At 38.7% G+C, this 21,193-nt stretch overlaps 1 protein-coding gene across 8 annotated transcripts in view; it reads left to right on the forward strand.

The window, feature by feature from the left end:
- SLC4A4 (solute carrier family 4 (sodium bicarbonate cotransporter), member 4) overlaps nucleotides 1-21,193 on the forward strand; it is a 345,530-nt gene that overhangs the window by 131,365 nt on the left and 192,972 nt on the right. For all 8 annotated transcript variants that reach the window (XM_015567926.1, XM_015567925.1, XM_006769914.2 and 5 more), the window contains 2 exons: nucleotides 2,324-2,484; nucleotides 12,227-12,406. In XM_015567926.1, the coding sequence (XP_015423412.1) occupies nucleotides 2,324-2,484; nucleotides 12,227-12,406 (341 nt within the window). The remainder of the gene's footprint in view (nucleotides 1-2,323; nucleotides 2,485-12,226; nucleotides 12,407-21,193) is intronic.

The following is a 21,193-nucleotide window of genomic DNA, read 5'->3' on the forward strand; positions in this document are numbered from 1 at the left end:
GGCAGGGCATAAGCGGCCCCAGGGGGCCACCTATGCCCTGCCCCCCAGCTCTTAGCTCCCCCCTGGGTTTCCAATCACTGTCAGTGGCAGGGGGCTTCTTCCTGCTTTCCCTTTCGCCTTCCTGCATTGTGCCTACATATGCAAATTAACCACCATCTTGTTGGCAGTTAAGTGCCAATCTTAGTTGGCAGTTAATTTGCACATAGCCCTGATTAGCCAATGAAAAGGGTAGCGTCATACGCCAATTACCGTTTTTCTCTTTTGTTAGTGTAGATTGTCATTATTCTCTTCTATCTCTGTGGTTCTAATACCAGCCAAAGTGAAGAACTAAATTACACACACACAGACACACATAAGAATATTAAGGGTCTTTGTTTCTTTCTTGGGATGCTTTGCAAATACTTTGTAGAGATAAACAAGGTCCAGTTTTGAAGGTTTAAAACTTTGGTGGTGCTGTTGGTTTTTTAACTTGCGAGGAAAGCTTGTAAAAAGTCTCCACTGCCTACATATTTTGGGATACAGGAGAAAGGAGGAGGGTCTTAGAATTAAGGGTGAGGTTAGGAATAAGGTTGCCATTGACAAGTGGGAGTTTATTGGGTGGGAGAGGCTTACTGAGAGGGGTAATGGAGGGAGACTTTTCAAATATGGCTAAAATACTTCTGAATCACATGAGTGTTAGGCTTGCTTAAAATTCTAAATTTTCTATGACACTGTGGCTGATCTCTTGATTCTTTTCCCTCCTGGTTCTGCTAATGTGTTTTTTCCTTCCTCTGGGGGTGGTGAGTGGTCTATAAATAATATCTTATGTAGAGCTTCCTCTGATCTCTGCCCTTTGTTCTCATGTTTAGTGAGCTAGGTGAGCGTTTAGCTTTTCTAGGTAAACATTTTTCAATCATTAAACCTTTGGGTGAAGAATGTAGAAAAACAATTTTTTAAACCCCTCTGTTGATCTTTTTCAATATCTTTTAGAAGGTTGAAGTGAGAGAAAAAAAAAAGCATTTTTCTTTGGATCATGCTGAATAGCAAAATGATAATGCTTTCCCTTTTTATTTAATGCATATTTTTAACCAGTGTCTGAAGAGTCTATATGTGTAATATGTGGGACATAAAAACTGTCAAGTGTGTTTTGCTCTCATTTCCATTAAGCTTTTTAAATATATATTACTAAGCTATCAAAATGTCTCAGAAAGAAGAAGCTCTGAAGGAGGGTTGTTTGTTCTGTTGCTAAGGTTAATAGATCTGTTATAAGAAGAAGATGTGTAGTTCGTTGAGTTTCTGTATCTTTAAACACATATGAAGCTAGATTTTAAGGAGGGAAGAGAGATCAGCTGAGAAATATATATTAAAGTAAGACATAGCAACATGTGCTCACCCTCTTTAGGCATTAAAGGGGAATTTTATATTCATGTGACCACTTTACACCATGTTTTTCAAATAGTTAAGATAAATATTGGTATATAACTGATATTTCACCTTCTATAAATTTGCTTCGTGAATTCACAACAGAATTCACATAGTGGTGGCTATTTTTACCCATAGTAGGCTCTACCTACATGGATAAATCTGTAATGCATATTTTTCTACCTTATTTTAAAAAATTTAGTTAAATCATTCTTAAGGATTTTGTGGTTACTGATAGACAGATATAAAACCTTTGGTTCTGCCCTAACTGGTTTGGCTCAGTGGACACAGCATCGGCCTGCTGACTGAAAGGTCCCAGGTTCGATTCCAGTCAAGGGCATGTACCTTGGTTGCGGGCCCATCCCCAGTAGGAGGTGAGAAGAAGGCAGCTGATCGGTGTTCCTCTCTCATCGATGTTTCTAGTTCTCTATCCCTCTCCCTTCCTTTCTGTAAAAAATCAATAAAATATATTAAAACACACACACACGCACACACACACACACACCCCTTTGGTTCCTTTGGGTTTGTTTTCTTTCTCTCTAATATTAGGGAAAGGTGCACACTACTGACTCTATTTGGTGTATTTTTTTATAATTTATCTTTATTGTTGAAAGTATTACAGATGTCCTCTTTGTTTTTTCCCCATTGACTCCCTCTACAATGCACCTGCCCCTCCCAGGCCTTCAACACACTATTGTCTATGTCAGTGGGTTATGCATATAAATTCCCTATTTAACTCCCCCCCCCAAAAGCAACAACAACCAAAACAAAAACTAATTAATGATATAATAAGGTTTTAAGACTCTAGGAAAGGAGGCATTTTGGTAGTGCCGATGGGGGTGGAAACAGAGGGGTTGATGTTGCCATTTCCAAGGTAAGTTAGAACACTTTTAATTGCTATTCATGATTCTCATGTTCCTAGGTGGATTAAATTTGAAGAAAAAGTGGAAGAGGGTGGGGAGAGATGGAGCAAGCCCCACGTGGCCACATTATCCCTTCACAGCTTATTTGAGCTGAGGACGTGTATAGAGAAAGGATCCATCATGCTTGACAGGGAGGCTTCTTCTCTCCCACAGTTGGTGGGTAAGTATGTTGCTTTAAGTTCCTATCATTTTTTCATTGTTCCCTACCTATTCATGAGTTTCCATCAATGCCGATGACTTCTAGTATAAGCAGAGGTGAATATTCTAGAGCATTTATTCTCTCTCTTTTTATGTTATAAAACGAATAAGGTTTTTTGCAGAAAATTTGGAAAATACAGACATATTTTGAGAAGAAAATTTAAAAAGTCATTCATTGCACCTAACATTTTGGTGTGTTTTCATCAGTTTTGTTTCTCAATCTTCTCTCTTAATGCTTTTTATTTTTTAACGTTATTTTATAAAAATTAATATTGTGATTATACTGTATGTATATGCATTTATTTCTGGTATTAATATTTGGAATGGAGTCTCCACCCAATTTTTGGTTATATTGGACTGGATGTCTGGATACTAGATTTCTAGAAGTCTTTGACCTTAGACATTGAACTGCTCTGGGCCTCAGTTTTGTTGTCTGTATAATAGGGTTTAAATCCTCTGTAGGAAGGAAAACAGTCTAGTTCCTGGGTTGGGGCTGATTTCGTAGACAGAAGTCAAAGTTCGTTAGCTGTACGTAGAGAAAAGTTGTGTGGACAAGAAGCCAGCAGAACCTTATGGGTTAGTGACTGAGTCAGATCAGGTTAGTTCTGAGTGCCATTTGAACAACCACCCGCAAGTTGCAGGGCAGCTTGGGCATCTTTTGCAATTAGAGTCATTTGAACAACCTCCCGCAAGTTGGTAAACCTAACGGTGCAGGGCAGCTTGGGCATCTTTTGCAATTAGAGTTGTGTAGTGAATGTTAACTCACCATGTAGAACATCTTGGGCACACATCACTACATTCCAGACAGTAGTATATGTTTTTATTTTCTAGCAGAACCAGACGTATGGCCTAAGTGGCCTTAATTACCCTTCAGATCTGGTTGTACTGAATAACAACATAAATGTGTTGCTCATTGAGCACACCTTCAAAAACAGGTACAGGGGCTCTGCCTGTTATTCCTGGGAAAATTCCACGACCAGGTGACCATTGGACCTGTTTGGATGCTATGCTTTCCCAAGGGGTCTTTAGGATCCCTACTTTGCGATTATGGGGAAAAGGATGTGGATCATGGCTCTACAGAAAGGGACTAGTGTAAAATTTCTGTGTAATTTCAGATTGCTGCAAAAGTTCTTTGATTATCTTTAGACAAAAGGCTTGCCTATGACATCTGTGTCTTTATAGACACTGGGGAGGTTATAGCACTTACACTGGAAGAAAAGATTTGTTGTCAGATGAGGCATCTATCTAGCTGATATATATGTATTCCATTCTTCTTCAGAGAGCTTGTTAGATTTGCAAAGAAACCCCTTACTTTTCATGCATCTGATGTATTGAAGGTGCATGAGAAAGGAGAAAGACCAATGGGAAGATGCTGGGTGCACAGAATTAATGAGTTCATGCATTTATTCAGCAATGATGTGTAAGCTTCTGCAATGTGCCAGACACTGTTTCAGGCCCTGGAATTAGGTTTGCAAATCTACCACTTTGTAAACGGGATACGTTATAAATCCATGTCTGTATGGGTAGTTAGAAGATAATGTAGGAAATACAGCTCTGAGTAGAATTTTTCATATTTGACAAAGCAGATGAGTCTGAAATGGACATTTGATATATGAGGAGAGATCTTGGATTATTTTACCAAGGGAAGGTAGGGCCCATCTACAAAGACAGAAGCATATGGAAAGGCAATTTGTTCCACTGTCTTTTTTAAAAAGTAAATTGAAATGTTACTTTCATGTTGTTTGGGTTATTAAAAAAAAGATTTTTATCATTGGAACTTTTGTGGCTTTCAAATTCCATAGCTGAATGATGGTTACTTTAGCCAAGTGATTCTTTGAGGTAGATAAATGTAAGGATTCTTCCTTCTTCTGCATCTTGACAAGAAGAATGTAAAATCAGAAACATTAGGATTCTAAATTGAATAAAGGCATCCACATTGTATGTTCTTTACTTTTACAATGAGGGATACGTCAGCTTTTCTTATACAGCATTTTATGAATAAATTAGGATAGAACCATAAGTGATCTCAGTGATACAAATACAACTCATGCTTCAGTAGAAACAGAAACATGGAGAACAAAAACGTGTCTCCTAACAGAATAATTTGCATATTGACGATTTAAGGTTTTATAATTGCATAAGCACCTTACAGAGCTGAAAGCATCCTAAGTATCAGGCTGCCAGGATTGTTTCAAGCATCTTCCTTAATGGCCTACTGGCACTACAATGCACTCTTATACATGTGTATCACTCTTCACCCACTAACTTTTTCTCATTTATTAAAGTCTGCATGAGAGAGTATCTAAAAAAGTGTTATGGTTAGCAAAAATCAATCCAATTTTTGAGTGAGAACTGCAATCTCTCTATTCTTAGACTTTAAGAACTCACCTGGAGCAAAAATGTCTGAAGTCAGACAAGTTGCAAAAATACATCGGAAATGCATACATGCAGGGAAAAATGGACTTTAGTAAATTGTGTCCTGGCAATGCATAGGCAGTCTAAGGGGAGAAGATGTGTGTGGTTTAAAGGTCAGCAGAAAGGTTCCTGTATTAAAAAGAAAAAGTCTCACCATAGGCTTTTGTTACTGCCTAAAATGTCATCGTTTGGAGATTTATTTCACTGAGCCCAGAGAGTCCTATACTAAAATCTACTGCTGTCTGACAAAGGCCCTATATTAATTCCATGAGACATAGAGTGGTGTTGTAGAAAGGATGGCGAGTTTACACTTGAAGAGGGTTTATAATGAAAGTCTACGTCTACTAGCCTGGATGACCGTGGGATGGACAAAGCAAGTTACTTAACTCTTTAGTGGTCTCAGTTTACTCCTCTGTAAAAGGAGGATGAAGGTGGACTTCTCAGGGTTTTTGTGAGAAGCAGATGAGGGTATCAGGTGTGATTATTATGTTCTTATATAGCTATGTCAGCATACATGAGTTTATCCAAACCTTTCTCCCTGTCACCCAGCAGAGGGCTGAGTGTAGACTGAGTCAGGTAGATGTTCAGGGACTTCATGAGCAGGAGAAAAGATTCTGAAAGGTGTAGTGGATGGACCTGGAAATAATTAACAGCTTCTGTGCTGTGCCTAGATGTGATATACAAAGGTGATGAAAGTTCAAGTGGAATTACATTCTTGGACTTTCTGTAAGACTGTCTTTGGATATTCATCACCAGAAAGGGTTATCTGTTCTCCGCAACTAACCAACATTTTAGTTGAAGTAGAGGACACTCTCCCACATTATACTGGAGCCTTGTTAGCCAGTGACCAGAGAGGTTCTGGTATTTACTACATTTAAGGAAGGCTCTCCAAGCATTCTGTGTTCTCACTTTAATTTTCCATTACCTTTTGTTACCAACTGTGAACTTTTTCTCTAACCTCCATGCATTTATTTAAAAAATGGTCATTAAATTTTAAAATCAGACACTACTAGGTCACCTTGTACTATCATCAGTTGGTAATAGGTTTACTCTGCAGTCCCTGGGGCGAGCAGGCAGAGAGGGCAGGGGTGCATTCTGGAACTGAAAATACAGAGAAACAAGACAGAGGCAAATAAAGAGGCAAAACCAAAACAAAACAACAACAACAAAAAACAATTCACAAGCAAAAGAAAGAAAAGAAAGGACCAGATTTGCAGGAGTGCAAGGAAAAGAACATATTTGAGAGAGTGTAACTGACTGAAAAGAAATACTTAAACATCTTCTGAAACAATCTAAACCTTGTAGAAAGTTAAAGAATATGAAGGGGGGAAAACCCTTATTTAATTTTATTTCATGTATTTATTTAGTTCTCACCCAAGGATATGTTTATTGATTATATATAAGAGAGAGAGAATGAAAGAAAGAGACAGAAAGAGAAAAAGGAGAGAGACTGACTTTATTTTAAACGACAGAAGATAGAATGGTAACTTGAAGAGTTATTGTTATTATTTGGTTATCAAAAAGTTATTCTCTTTTTAGCAGAGGGTGGAGTTGTTTTGTCCTGAATTGAGTTGAGAATTATGTGCAGCTAAGTCTTAATTAAGATACATCTCCCCTCCACCCCATTTATCTCAACAAGTGAGAAGAAAAAGTAATAATAACAAGTGTGATTATATCAAAGAAACAATAGCAAGATTTTTATCCTTTTTTGCAATCCACCTGCTACTCCTTCTTAGTGGCATCTGATGCTTCGAGTTTGCAGGCATGAAGAAATCTGGTCATGAGCAGAGGGAAACCGTTTAAGCAGTTGTTCCTTGTCACATGTGCATAAAAAGAAATTCAGCCCAATTCTGATTCTCCTCAGAGCCTCTTCTTGGTTTTTTTTTTTTTTTGGCAGAATCCCTTCTTTTTTTTTTTTAATATATTGATTTTTTTTACAGAGAGGAAGGGAGAGGGTTAGAGGATTAGAAACATCGAAGAGAGAGAAACATCGATCAGCTGCCTCTTGCACACTCCCTACTGGGGATGTGCCCACAGCCAAGGTACATGCCCTTGACCAGACTCGAACCTGGGACCCTTGAGTCCGCAGGCTGATGCTCTATCCACTGAGCCAAACCGGTTAGGGCCAGAATCCCTTCTTAAAACTAGTAGAAAATTTTGTCTTTAAAGTATTTATAGGATAAACACTGATTATTTTTTTAAAATATATTTTATTGATTTTTTACAGAGAGAAAGGGAGAAGGATAGAGAGTTAGAAACATCGATGAGAGAGAAACATCGATCAGCTGCCTCCTGCATACCTCCTACTGGGTTTTTGCCCGCAACCAAGGTACATGCCCTTGACCGGAATCAAACCTGGGACCTTTCAGTCCACAGGCTGACGCTCTGCCACTGAGCCAAACCGGTCAGGGCAGATTATTTTAGTAGCTTTATTATTACTATCATCATAATTCTACATTTAAAGTGTCATTCACATATGAAGCAAGTACATTGGTATTTTCCTCCCCTCCTAAGTTAAAAAAAACTATGTCATTTCTGGTATTTTATTATGATGGGACATGGATTAGGAAAATGTAGCTCTATTTTAGGAGTTCTCATTTTATATTTAAAGGCGTTCCTGAGCTATGGCTGTGGGCAGATGTGTTAGTCGTTTTCTTCTTTTACATCTTTTATATTTTCAGGATAGTAATATACTTATGTTTTATTACAAATCTATGTTCATTTTTAACCGTTTGGCTGCTGACGTATTTTTTCGGACATATGCCAAAACTGCGGCACTAATTGCGCATATATGGGAAAAAATGTAAAACACTTTTTATACAATAAACTCACTTGTATTGCTTTGCAACAACAAAAATTAAAAAATGCCAATTGTTTACAACAATTTGTTTTAAATAAGAAGAGCGCGATAGTGCTTCTTAGCAGTCAAACGGTTAAATAATCCAGAAAAATATAACACAAAAGTCAAAATACCACAAATCTGATCCTGCAGAGCTGTCCTCCTGCAATTTTTCTGTACGTTTCCAGATAAGAAATTTATTTTACAAAACAGGATCATACTATTACACTATAATCTGCCTTTTTCTAAACTCAAAAACCTAATACAGATTTTCTTTCCAACTCATTAAATAGAAATATAAACATCATTTTAATAGCTGCAAAATACTTAAAAATCTATTATCGGGCATTGAAGTGCCTTTAAGATTTTATTGTAAAGTAAAGAAGTGACGCAGCTGATGTGGCTCAGTGGTTGAGGGTTGACCTGTGATCCAGGAAGTCACAGTTTGATTCCCGGTCAGCGCACACATCTGGCCTGTGGGCTCGATCCCCAGTGTGGCAGCCAATTAATGATTCTCTCCATCATTGATGTTCCTATTTCTCTCTCCCTCTCTTTCCTCTCTGAAATCAATAAAAAGATATAAAAAATAAATAAATAAAGGTCACTCAGGACTGGGTCCACAGACATCAGCTTAAAAAAAAAAAAAGAAGGGAACATTTTTGTCCTCTTGTGAAATTGTTTCTTTAATATAGATTTCCAATGGTGACATATTCAAAGGGCTTGAACATTTTATTATTATGTATTTATTTTTATTTTTTATATTTTATTGATTTTTTTACAGAGAGGAAGGGACAGGGTTAGAGAGTTACAAACATCGATGAGAGAGAAACATCTATCAGCTGCCTCCTGCACACCTCCTACTGGGGATGTGCCTGCAACCAAGGCACATGCCCTTGACTGGAATCAAACCTGGGACCCTTCAGTCCGCAGGCCAATGCTCTATCCACTGAGCCAAACCAGTTAGGGTGGGCTTGAACATTTTAAAGGGTTTTGTCATGTGGCTGCGGGCGCCTTCAGGACAGGTTGTGCTAGTTACTACACTCATCATCGGTATATGGAATTGCCTGTTGCATGCATCCTTCATGTCATCAGGAATTTGCCTTTTACATTTTGCTACGTTAGTAGATTAACAGATACCTTGTAATTGGTTGCATTGTAACAAATTTGTTCAAATTGTCTGTTAGTTTTGGAGTTAACTAATGTCTTGGGTGTTTGTATTTCCTTTAAGAATGTCTCCTTTGGCTTTTTTTTTCTTTCCGTTGCATGGCCATCTTTCTGTTGGTTTGCAGAAGTTCTGCATGTATCAATACTCTTTTTGGTTTAGAGCAGTGATGGCGAACCTTTTGAGCTCGGTGTGTCAGCATTTTGAAAAACCCTAACTTAACTCTGGTGCCGTGCCACATATAGAAATTTTTTGATATTTGCAACCATAGTAAAACAAAGACTTATATTTTTGATATTTATTTTATATATTTAAATATACATTTAAAAAAGAAAAATCAACCAAAAAAATGAGTTCACGTGTCACCTCTGACATGCGTGTCATAGGTTCGCCATCACTGGTTTAGAGCTTCCTTTTCAAATAAAGAGAAGTATTGTGTGATATGGAAGAAAATCTAAACTCTGAGTCAGAAAACCTGGTTTTATTTTGGGGTATTTTGCCTGTAATTAGCTATGGCTGTGAACAAGTCTCTCTTGCCCAGTCTTTTCTCATCTGTGGAACAGGAGGTTGAACTGGACGCTCTCTGAGATTCCTTGCAGCTCTGCTATCATGTAGGGTTGGCACATTCTTTCCCAATTGGTAACGTCTGTGGAGTTTTGACACTGAAGGCTTAATTTCAGTGTAGCTATGAGATGTTACTGCCCCCACTTTCCTTGAAAGGTTTTGTAGTTTATGCTCAAAGAGTTCCCTGTATGGTGGGCCATTTTTATGGAAACTTAATGAAAGGCATAAGCCACACAGATGTTTTAACCTGTGCTAACTGGTGATTTCCAGGAATTACTAACAGGGCTGGCTATGCTGATGTAGGCTTGGTTTGAGATTACAAGGGAGGGCAAGAATAGAGGGAGGTCCTGCCAGGAAGGGTAGATAAGAAACCCTTTAATCCACAACCCTGGCATTAGAGTAGGAGTTTGATAACACTTGCAGCAGATATGCTGGGGCTGTTTGTTTATTTTTGTGGTTCCTCTGTAAACTGGACTTTCCACATTGAACAAGACTTAAAGGGAAAGTAGAGGAGTGGTGTTTAGTAGCACCTAATTACTTTTGCTGTGGAGCAGAGGGTTCATTGCAATTACAGAATCAGTTCTGAGTTTGTTGAGCATGGTTTGCAGAGTTAAAAATGTTCAGCGCTAAAGGCCATTGTCAAAGCAAAAATTCCGATGGGAGAGACTCTTCCTGCTTTGCCCAGGCTCCCTACCAAGTGGCCCAGCGTGATGTGACACTTACGGCATCTGTGTAAGGCACATGATGGAAAATCTGGATTCTGCCTCTGTTTGGCTCCCAACTAGTTGATTGTACCCTGTGTAAATCATTAGTTTCTAGTCCTCGGCGGTGAGGCCAGGTCTGTGAGTGCTTGCTTTGTACAGGTGAGCTGCTGAGAGGTGCGGTCATGCCCCAGCCACCCCCCTTGAATATTCCTAATTTTAAAAAAGGTTGGGAACGCTTGGTAGATGCTGTTATCCTAACAGCTCTGGCCAATTTTCTTTCATTCCCCTCCCCCCTTTATTTTATTCTATTTAATTTTTTTCCCCATCACCATTTATCACTCCTAATACCCTCTTCCATCTCCTCCCTCACCCCCTGTCAACCACACTTGTCGGTGTCCATGAGTTCTTTCTGTTTTTTTTTTCTTTTTTGCTCAATCCCTCCTCCCCCCACCCCCCGCCTTCCCCCACACAAGAGCTGTCTAGGAGTCTGTCTCTATTTTACTTGTTAGTTCAGTTTGTTCATTAGATTCCACAAATGAGTGAAATCATATGGTGCTTGTCTTTCTCTGACTGGCTTAGTTCACTGAGCATAATGTTCTCTGGTTCTATGCATGCTGTCGCAAAGGGTACATTTTTCTTCCCTTTTTGCAGCCGAGTAGTATGGAGCTTTGTTTTCTTCTCCGTTTTTGTAAACTGAGAACTTTGCCCAAGGAAAATATTGATACGTGCTAGCTGCACCCATGTACCTGAAAAGGTGGGCATGGGGTGCATTCTTCTGGTTCTCTGCAGGGACAAAAACTCTACCTGCATATGCTGAGGTAGCGTCTGCCATTGCATGTCTTGCACAGATTCGGTGATGCTCTGTCCTGAGTCCTACTTTGGACAGAGGAAATGTCGAATTGTGATGTGATGTTAGAATGGGGTGCACCAGGCTACATTTGTGCTGACTTGTGAGAAAAAGGATTTCATATTTTTGAAAATTTTAAATTTTTTTATTTTTTTAAGTTACAGTTTATATTCACTGTTATTTTGTCTTAGTTTCAGGTATACAGGATAATGGTTTGACAATCATATTAACCAAGTGTTTCCCCTGATATTTCCAGTACCCATCTGGTACCATACAAAGTTATCACGATATTATTGACTATATTTCCCTTACTGTACTTTACATCCTAGTCACTATCTTATTTATGATTAGAATAAAACTTGTCCTTCAGCAGAGCCACCCATGGAGCAATTTCTATGAAACACAGTCATCTTTTCTAGTAAAAACCATTCCTAAAAAATGAACTAATAAAAAAATTAATTTTTTTTGGTAGTAAGAATAAGATATTAAAATTTCATAGAAAATTGTAGTCAGGTTATACCTTAAAATGACTAATGGGTTATATTGGATCTAAACAAGAATAGGCATCCCTTCTTAGATAAGACGAAGGCATAATTTGTAGTTTAATTGTTTTTATTGGATTAATTGGTATTCAAATAACCTGATATGGGGAAAGGCTTTGTTTTCCTTTCCTGGGTCCCATTATAAAGAGAGTAGAACACAAGAATTTGAGGAACTATTTTAAAACATCAGTAATGTCACTACTTTAAATTTTGCATATTCTCTAAGTTTTTTATATCATTTATATTGCTGGCACACTTGCCATGATAGAGTACATGAACTTTTCTAATCTTATCTTTTTTTCTTAATTGAAAAATGTAAATTGCTGATTTATGGTGTTACTCAGAGAAGAATTGATTAATGTGAATTCACTATTAAGTGGGATTAAAAAAATGAACAAGAATTTTTCCTCTCCAAAAATATAATTAATACCGGAATATTTATAGCTCTTACTAATGCCAATATTCCTGTACCTGTATCTTTACCCTTCTCCTAAGGTGGGAAGTTTGAAATTTGGAAAATAGTGTATTGATATTAAATTTGAGGATGACATCTCTAAAGTTCGAGTAATGAGAAGGCCTTCCTGGTCTTGTGACTGAGTTTTGTTTTTGTTTTGCTTTGTTTCTGTGTCAGATATGATTGTTGACCATCAGATTGAGACCGGCCTTTTGAAACCCGACCTTAAGGAGAAGGTGACCTACACTTTGCTCCGGAAGCATCGGCATCAAACCAAGAAATCCAACCTCCGCTCCCTGGCTGACATCGGGAAGACGGTCTCCAGTGCAAGTAGAATGTTTGCCAGCCCTGACAATGGTAATGCAGGGCCGCCTGTCTGCTGCTCTCTTTACCAGTCTCACCTCTCCTCCACCGCTTGTCATCTTTTGTTTAAACCCCTTCTCCATACTTCTTCTTTGCTCAAGGTCATGTGCCACAGCCATTTCATAATGACACTTTTTATCCAGTTGGGCAGGTTTGCAGTCCCGTTGGAAAGATTGCGGTGGCGGTTGCAGGCTACAGATGCCAACATGCCTTGCTTGCTGCATATACATCTATTCTGATGGACTGGGATGGTTTGGTAATAACGTTGTGATGAAACAACTGAGATGAATCAGCGAATGTGTAGGTTATTGAGGACATCAAGGAGTATGCTTTCGACATGGTAGTTTGTCAGAATTAGGACAGACTCGCACATGAATGCTCTGAGATCTCTTACAGTGAAGTATTTGCTTGGGATGTGAGCTGGTATCCAGCCTGTAGATGATCATTCATCAAAATAAGGCGCACTATTATCTTTCTACTGAAACACACAATCTGTTCTTTTGTTATGTGATAATGAGAGCTAAGGAGAATGATGGTTCCAGGTGGGACATTAACCTCATTATATAGCAATATGCAAGACTGTCTTATTCATATTCTGTTGCATTCACCAGAGTTTTCTGTAAGGGGTCTGTCTTCTGTGTCATTGTGTTTGTTTCACATGAATGTCATGATTGGATACAATCTGAGAAGGGAGAAGGTAATTTGTTTGGAGTACTGAAAAAATGAAGGCATGGTGGAAAGAGTTGCTGAGCATTGAGCTGGTAGAAGCAGGTTTCTCCCATCCCACCCCCAGTCGTTTTTTAGTATTAAGAGAAATGAGTAGATAAGTGAATGTAGCTAATTCACTGTCCTTAGCTACGTTTTCAGAATAATATAAAACATGCTGTCATGGAAAAGGTGGGCTAAGTGAATTTATAAACTGAATTCTAATTCAGCCACTCCGTTTCCGGAAATTTTAATATTTCTGACTGAATATTAAAATGAATGGTAGTCTGAAAGAAAGCTTTCCATTAGCAAACTTTTGAACGATTGCATTATTGTAAATATTAAAATGAATGGTAGTCTGGAAGAAAGCTTTCTATTAGCTATATTTTTTAACCATTCTAACCTTGTAGTTTCTCATGAGTGTTTAGTTCTTAAACAGACCCAAATAAAAAGTTGTTTTATGAAATGGGTTATTTTGTCAGAAATAAAATCAGTTACAAATAAAATAATTTAAATAAAAATACTGCTTATAAAAAAAATTCACAAAAATAAGAAATAAGATAATCTAGAACATTCCTACTACAATTTGATGGCCCTGCCATTACCTGGAATGTTACTGCTGACTGGAAATGTTTTGGTTTTTGTAGGTTTTTAAAAATTGTGTTTTTGGAGAGAGGCATTGTTTAGTGGCTGGAAATGTTATGGGATGAAGAAATTATTATAACTGATGTCACATATATTTCATTTTAAAAGCACCCCGTGTTTTTAAAATTGTGGCAATTAAAATAAATTCTGTCTTTCATATTTTATTTATTATTCTTTCTCTGGCATAAAATGAAATTCCATGATTTGGAGATAGTTTTCGTGTCATGAAGTTGGTGGTAGTATAAAGAAGCAAGAATATTGGTGTACTTGCAAAGAGAAGAGGAAATCGGGTATGACAGAGTGAGGTTGCCTTCTGCCAGTGTGGTGTGATCTTCATTTTCATAGATGTCCAGGCAGCGTAGAATTAGGAACAGATGGGTCTTGGAGGCCAGCATCTTGTGCTTTGGGAGAAAGTATTTGGATGTGGAGTAACTAATGAGTTGATATCACTCATCACTCAGTCTTTTATCCTATCAGTAGGTCTTTGTACTTCAGAGGAAAGTTGAAATTGCTCTTGTCACTCACCTTTTCTCTGGTGAAGGGCTATATAGCTGGGCAGAAAGCAAATGGGAAGGGCAGGCAGTTCTCCTCCTTTCTGGCTCTCCACTTACCCTAAAGCATGGGATTCAAGGAGGGCATTTTAAACATGTTATTAGTGACCGTTGTATTACGTCAATAATATTTAACTCCTTTTAAATAGCCAGAGGCAAGATTTGGCTTTGAGAAATTCTGTAGTAATGAATTTCATGTGCTTCCAGGGTGGTGCACTCTTACAAATGAACAGATGGCTACTTGTTGGTTTTCTAGAGGCCCTTAACTTACAAGTTTATACAGTTACCTTAGTATATTAGGGTTTAATTACGTAATATTTTTAATGTTATGAAATATTCCTAGGATAAATTTCTAAAAAAAGAATGATGGAACTCTTGCTGCTATTTTAATAAAACAGAATCTTATATTTATTGTAGTTAGAACTAGATTCTGATAGCTCTATTTAAAACCTAGATAAACTTGTCATAGTCTAGAAGATAGATTCAGTGACACTGTCAACTTTAGTTCTAAGAGCAACAATGTAATTAGTAGCTGAAATTTATGAAGATACTGGAGAATCAGAAATTTTTTATTTTGCAGTGGTATACTGGAGCGACCTCTTGTCTACTAATAAGAGTCAGTTAACAGGAATTTTGTGACCTGGTTGTTATATACAGTTGTTAGTAAAAATTAACTTATATAAACATATCCTTGAATACTTATATTAAAAATGAAGGTAATAAAGACTCAAACTTTATTGCTTTCTACTTATTTTACTGCATTTTACTATAGTCTGTGCTCTTGAGGATTTTTACATCTACTGTGCCTGGATGGTAGCAGTACTATAAAATGATATGCTATTGTGCACCTCTTCCCAACTCTGTATTTAGTGACTGGTAGTATTCACACCAGATGAATCAGCAAAGGCTACAAATCAGGGCTAAGATTTATTGGTGATTGATTGTCTCTAGACTTAAAAAATGATGAAGAAAATGTTAATAATGCAGAGTCAACTTAAAAGTGTATGATGGCCATAGTTGCCTTAGCCACCTTGGCTGCTACAAGAAATCACCACAGACTGGGTGGCTTAACCAACTGCATTTATTTCTCACAGTTTTGGAGGCTTGGAAGGCTGAGATCAAAGTGCTGCAGATTTGGTATTTGCTGAGGGCCCTCTTCTCGGCTTGTAGATGGCTGCCTTCTCACTGCATTTTCACCTGACGGAGACAGATGACCTTTTTCCTGTCTTTCCTTGTAAGGACACTAAATCCCGTTCAAGATGGCTCTGCCCTCATGACTTGTTTACCACCCAAAGGCCCTACCTCCTAATATCATGACATTGGGAGGGTTAGGATTTCAACAGGTGAATTTGGGGAGGATACAAATATTCAGTCCATAACAGCTGTTAAAATGTGAATAGCACAAATAATTGAGGAAATATTCTTCTGATATTCAGAAACTATTATTATCCAGGTTAGCAAAGGAGTTACCAACATGATTGACAGGTGAGTGAAGTCTGACACGTGTCTTCATTGTTTTGCTTTTGTCTTGCTTGTTAGCATAAAAGATAATGGATGTTTATCATGGAACCTGGAACTATGCTTGTTTGCCAGTTGCCACTATAAGTTGGCTATAGATAAAAGAGTTTGGTGAAAATCAACACAAGCATTCTATGAGAATCAACTGGCATAGGCAGGCAATTTACACAAGATTATTGTGTATTTTATTATTATTCATATGTGTGCTGCACATTATTTATATCAGTAAAATTTACTACACACCACACACACACACACACACACACACTCACACACACACACACGTTTTTCTGCCCTGCTTGAGAGCTGTTTTCAAATATTTACCACTATGCTCACTACCAGTCCAAACACTGTCTATCCATAGCTAAAAACTAACTCTCATGTTTAAGGTCCTAATGTGGCTTGGAGTTCAAGACAACTTAGTGTTTTTTAAAAAAAGGTAAACGTTTTTATTTGTAATAAATTAGGGAAGAATCAGGCCAGCTTCCAAGATGTTAATTATTGTGAAATTGCTACTTGTCTGAGACATTTATGAGTTCTGATAGATGTGTCTGCCAAGTAAGAGACGTTAGGCAAGTGCTATTATTCCTCAATATATTAATTGAGGCATTTCTATAGAGTTAGTGTTTACTGAAGAAATTAATGAGGTTATCAATTTCTCTGATGGTGGGTTTTCCTTTACCTACTCTATTTCTCACTACTGTTTCAGGTTGAACTATATGAAATTGCCATTTTTGTGGGTAAGATAGACTTGACTGTTGGTAATTTCATATAGTTCTAATAATTTGGTCTGAGACACGTAGTTGATAGTTCTGTATTATTATGGTTTACTAGGAAAGAATAACATTTAAGCCTAGGACCATTCCTTGGTAGTATTTAAAAATCAAGTAACCAATTGATGTGTTTCTCTCACATCGATGTTTCTCTCTGCCTTTCCCTCTCTCTTCCACTCTCCCTGAAAATCAATGGAAAAACTTCCTTGAGTGAGGATTAAAATAAATAAGTAAGTAAGTAAGTAAGTAAGTAAGTAAGTAAGATGGATTCAGTTTGCTTTTTATTAGAAAGTGGAAGTTCCTACTTTTGGTTTGGTATTCATTAATACATATTAAGTTGTTTATGACAAGGCTACCTGATAATTCTGTTTTAAAAAGCCATGGTTTATAGGATGATCTGATTTTTAAAAATACCACTTACCATTTACATGGATACTTCTGATATGTAGGGTCTAAGCTCAGAAAAGATTAATGAGACCTGCCTTGAGGACCAGGGTCAACCAGAAACCAGGATCACTGCCTTTGTGGAAATTTGGGCAAAGCTGTCATCAATTTGTCCTAAATTATTATAAAAATCAGTTTCTTGTCCTTCCTGGTTGGGGAGTACCATACACTTTACTGGAAAGTGACTTTGGTTATCCAATCAGACCTATACTTTGAATTTTATTTTTCCTGAATACAATTTCATGACCCCATTTCATTTGTTTTTGAAGTAAAAATTTCTAAAGTAATTTAGTACTCAGTTTTAATATCTATAAAATCAAAGTAATAAAAATTTAATGAGATAATATATGTAAAATGTCTGGAATGGTAATTGTCACATAGTAAACACTCAACCAATGATATTAAATTATATATATGTTAACACAATTAAGGAAGAAAATCTCACATGAAGTAAGAGTGATTTTTGGAATGAGATTTGCCCTGTAGCTTACTATTTGGGAAGACAGTTACGGATACAGTGCTGATTTATTTCCTCTGCCCTTTGGTAATGTCATCAGCAATGGGAGAGGCAGGAGCCTGTTTTCATCACAGTCCTCTTACAGAATACCTGTCCCTGTCAATGCTTTTACAGTTTGTTGGATGGCTATCAGGGAAATACTAAACCACACTGAGAATCTAAGACTTAGATGAGAAGTTAGGAAAGGTGGCAGCTCCAGGCCCGGGCAATGAGCTCCTAGATCTCACCCTGCTTCTGCCAGGCTTTCTCCTGGTGCCACGTGGCGTCTTCTAGCCAGTGGTTGGCAAACTGCGGCTCAGCAAACCGCAGCTCGTGAGCCACATGTGGCTCTTTGGCCCCTTGAGTGTGGCTCTTCCACAAAATACCGGCTCTTCCACAAAATACCGACTTCTGCGCATGGGCCACGAAGTTTCAACTGCACTGTACCTGCGTCCCCGCACTTGGTATTTTGTGGAAGAGTCACACTCAAAGGGCCTAAGAACTGCATGTGGCTCGCAAGCTGCAGTTTGCCAACCACGGTTCTTGACTATTTATTGGGATATAGACTACTCTTGATTGACTTTATCTTCAGTCCCCACTATTTTTTTTCCTGTCAAGTTTGAGAAATTAGTTCCACTTGCTCCCACCATTTATATCTCTCTGGATTCCTCTTTTCAATGTTATCTGCCAGGCATAATACTGCTTCCTTGCTGTCCACCACATGCTGTTTCTGACATAAGCACACAACATCATCAGGTGTTTTAAAAGTCTATTAAATTTCCTAAAGTGACATAGGGTAGTGGTTAACAACATAGAACAAGCAACGGAAAGAAATACATCCTTTTTGTTAATAGTAATTCTAGGCCCCATTGAAATGTCAGATTAGCTAGGCTGTTGTTGCTTTGGATCTGATTTGAGATTAGTGTCTTCAAGCTCTTTGGTTTGGATGACAGATCAAGCTGCCTCGATGCTGGCATGTGGTGGATCTGGCTGGAACCAGTGCCAGGTTTGGCAGCTTTCTCAGTCTCTTTAGAAACTCTTGCCGAAACCGGTTTGGCTCAGTGGATAGAGCGTCAGCCTGCGGACTGAAAGGTCCCAGGTTTGGTTCCGGTCAAGGCCATGTACCTGGGTTGCGGGCACATCCCCAGTAGGAGGTGTGCAGGAGGTAGCTGATCGATGTTTCTCTCTCATCGATGTTTCTAACTCTCTATCCCTCTCCCTTCCTCTCTGTAAAAAATCAATAAAATATATTTAAAAAAAATAAGAAACTCTTAGCTCTTTGGGCTCTGGATTCCAGCTTATCTTGATTGTCTCTGGCCGGGTGGTTCTACTTGCTGCTCCCTTCTCCCTCCCCCGCCTCCCCCCACATACCCTTGAATTCCGACCTGGTCCCTGAATCAGTGAGTGAAGCAGGTATTTCCTTTACCTCCTTCCCTCAGATTCTGTTCCATTGAAGCAGGCCATCATGCTCCTCTAGCTCTGAGATGACAGATCCATCGACAGGCCCACATCACCTAAGATGAGTCATCTTCCCAGGTGCCTTTCTGCATACAATCAGCTCTCTCCAAAAGCCAGCAGCATCCCTCCATCTGTTCTGTTCAGAACGCTAATTCTGCGTTCATTTGCGCAGCACAAATGAACATCCTGGCCAGAAACCAATGAACAAGCCCTTCTCAGCCTTAGATTTACTAGCCAATCCATGGAAAGTTTCTAAAAAAGTACCTGAATGAAAGTGTTTCCTAAAACAGTAGTTTTCATTATATTTCTAATTCATTTATCAGACCCCATTCTTGTTTGTTTTTCTCCATCAGACCCCATTCTTATCTTCCTTTCTTTTCCCCAGGTAGGTGACCTATCTTCCAGATTTATAATGTTCAGATCTTTAAATAAACAATAATACCTTTTCCTCCATGGGTCATTCCCTCCCTGTATATGGTAGTCTGTTCTCTTTATGACAGAGAAGAGTCGGGCTTAACCAGTTAACTGTCACGCATCCAAAACGGAAACCATCCCCATTTCTTCCATATGTGCTGGAATATTTACTGGAATATTTACAAGTTTAAGTTATCATAATTTCCTTTACAAACCCAGACATGTCACTAACAAGCCTGATTTTAAAATTGGGTGACCAGAGTTGATATGCGAGGTTTGTGTCTATACACGCTTGTGGCATACGGAGTTAAGAGATAATCACAAAAGTGAGGATTTAGATTTTGACATTAAAGACCTACTTTATAATCTTCTCGAAGACATGGTATTATCTTTTCCAAAGGCTACACTAATCCTGGGCTTATCCTTAGTAGTAGTGTGATTTTGAGCAATTTATTTTAATTTTTTATTGAATTAATTAGGGTGATATTGGTTAATAAAATTTTATAGGTTTCAGGCATACAATATATCATCTGTATATTGTGTTGTGTGTTCACCACCCCTTGAGCAATTTTAATAACCTTCTTGAGCCTCAGTTTTTATATGTGTAAAATAAGGATAGCAATGTCTTATTCCGTGTATACAACCAGGAGTAAGCTATCTTTGTGAAAGTATTTAATTAGCACAATATGATGTACACTGTAGGGAACAGGTATTATCCAGAAAGATTTTAAGGGGCAAATTTAGTGCATTTCAGTTTTAAAACTGAGGACAGAACTTTAATTCGGCACCTTTATTTTGTATTCTATTATTTTCTGTATCTCTCAATTTTTTTTTTCTTCCACTGCAGTGGTCAGCAAACTGCGGCTTGCGAGCCACATGCGGCTCTTTGGCCCCTTGAGTGTGGCTCTTCCACAAAATAACCACGTGCAGGTGCAGATGTACAGTGCGATTGAAACTTTGTGGCCCATGCGCAGAAGTCAGTATTTTGTGGAAGAGCCACACTCAAGGGGCCAAAGAGCCGCATGTGGCTCACAAGCCGCAGTTTGCCAACCACTGCACTACTGCATATAGGAAAACCTTCTTGGAGTTTTACTTTTTAAACAGTGTTACTTTCATTATCAACTTTATAGATGCCAAATCTTACCTAATAATAGACAAACATGGTAATTGACCATACCTTTGCTAAGCCTCTCATTGGCTAATCAGCGAGATATGCAAATTAACCGCCAACGAAGATGGCGGCCGGCAGCCATGGAGCTGCAGTGAGTAGGAGGCTTGCTTGCTCCAGTGATGAAGGAAGCCAAGGTTCCCCGCTTGCTGCGGCTAGCTCTAAGCTACACTGAAAGCAACAAAGTTTCATGGCTCTAAGCTACACTGAAAGCAACAAAGTTTCAATTATAGAAGGTAAATAAACCCCAGATACCTGCTTTCAGTCAGCTGTGGCCACTGAGCTGGAGCCTTGGATTGCCCCTAGCGATGAAGGAAGCCAAGCCCTGGGCGGCTCTGAGCTCCACTCCAGGTTACAAAATTTCAATTATAGAAGGTAAATAAATCCCAGGAAAAAAAAGCAAAAAAGGAGAGCCTGGGAGCTTCCGTCACCGGGGAGGCTTGGCCAGCCTGAAAACAGCCCTCAGCCCCTCACCCAGACTGGCCAGGCACTCCAGTGGGGACCCCCCACCCTAAAGGGGGTGTGCCAGCCTGCAAACAGCCATCAGCCCCTCACCCAGGCTGGCCAAACCTCCATGGGGTGAGGGTCCCCACGGGGGGCGGGGGGGGG

Source organism: Myotis davidii, unplaced genomic scaffold, assembly GCF_000327345.1.
Source record: "Myotis davidii unplaced genomic scaffold, ASM32734v1 scaffold284, whole genome shotgun sequence".
NCBI lineage: Eukaryota > Metazoa > Chordata > Mammalia > Chiroptera > Vespertilionidae > Myotis > Myotis davidii.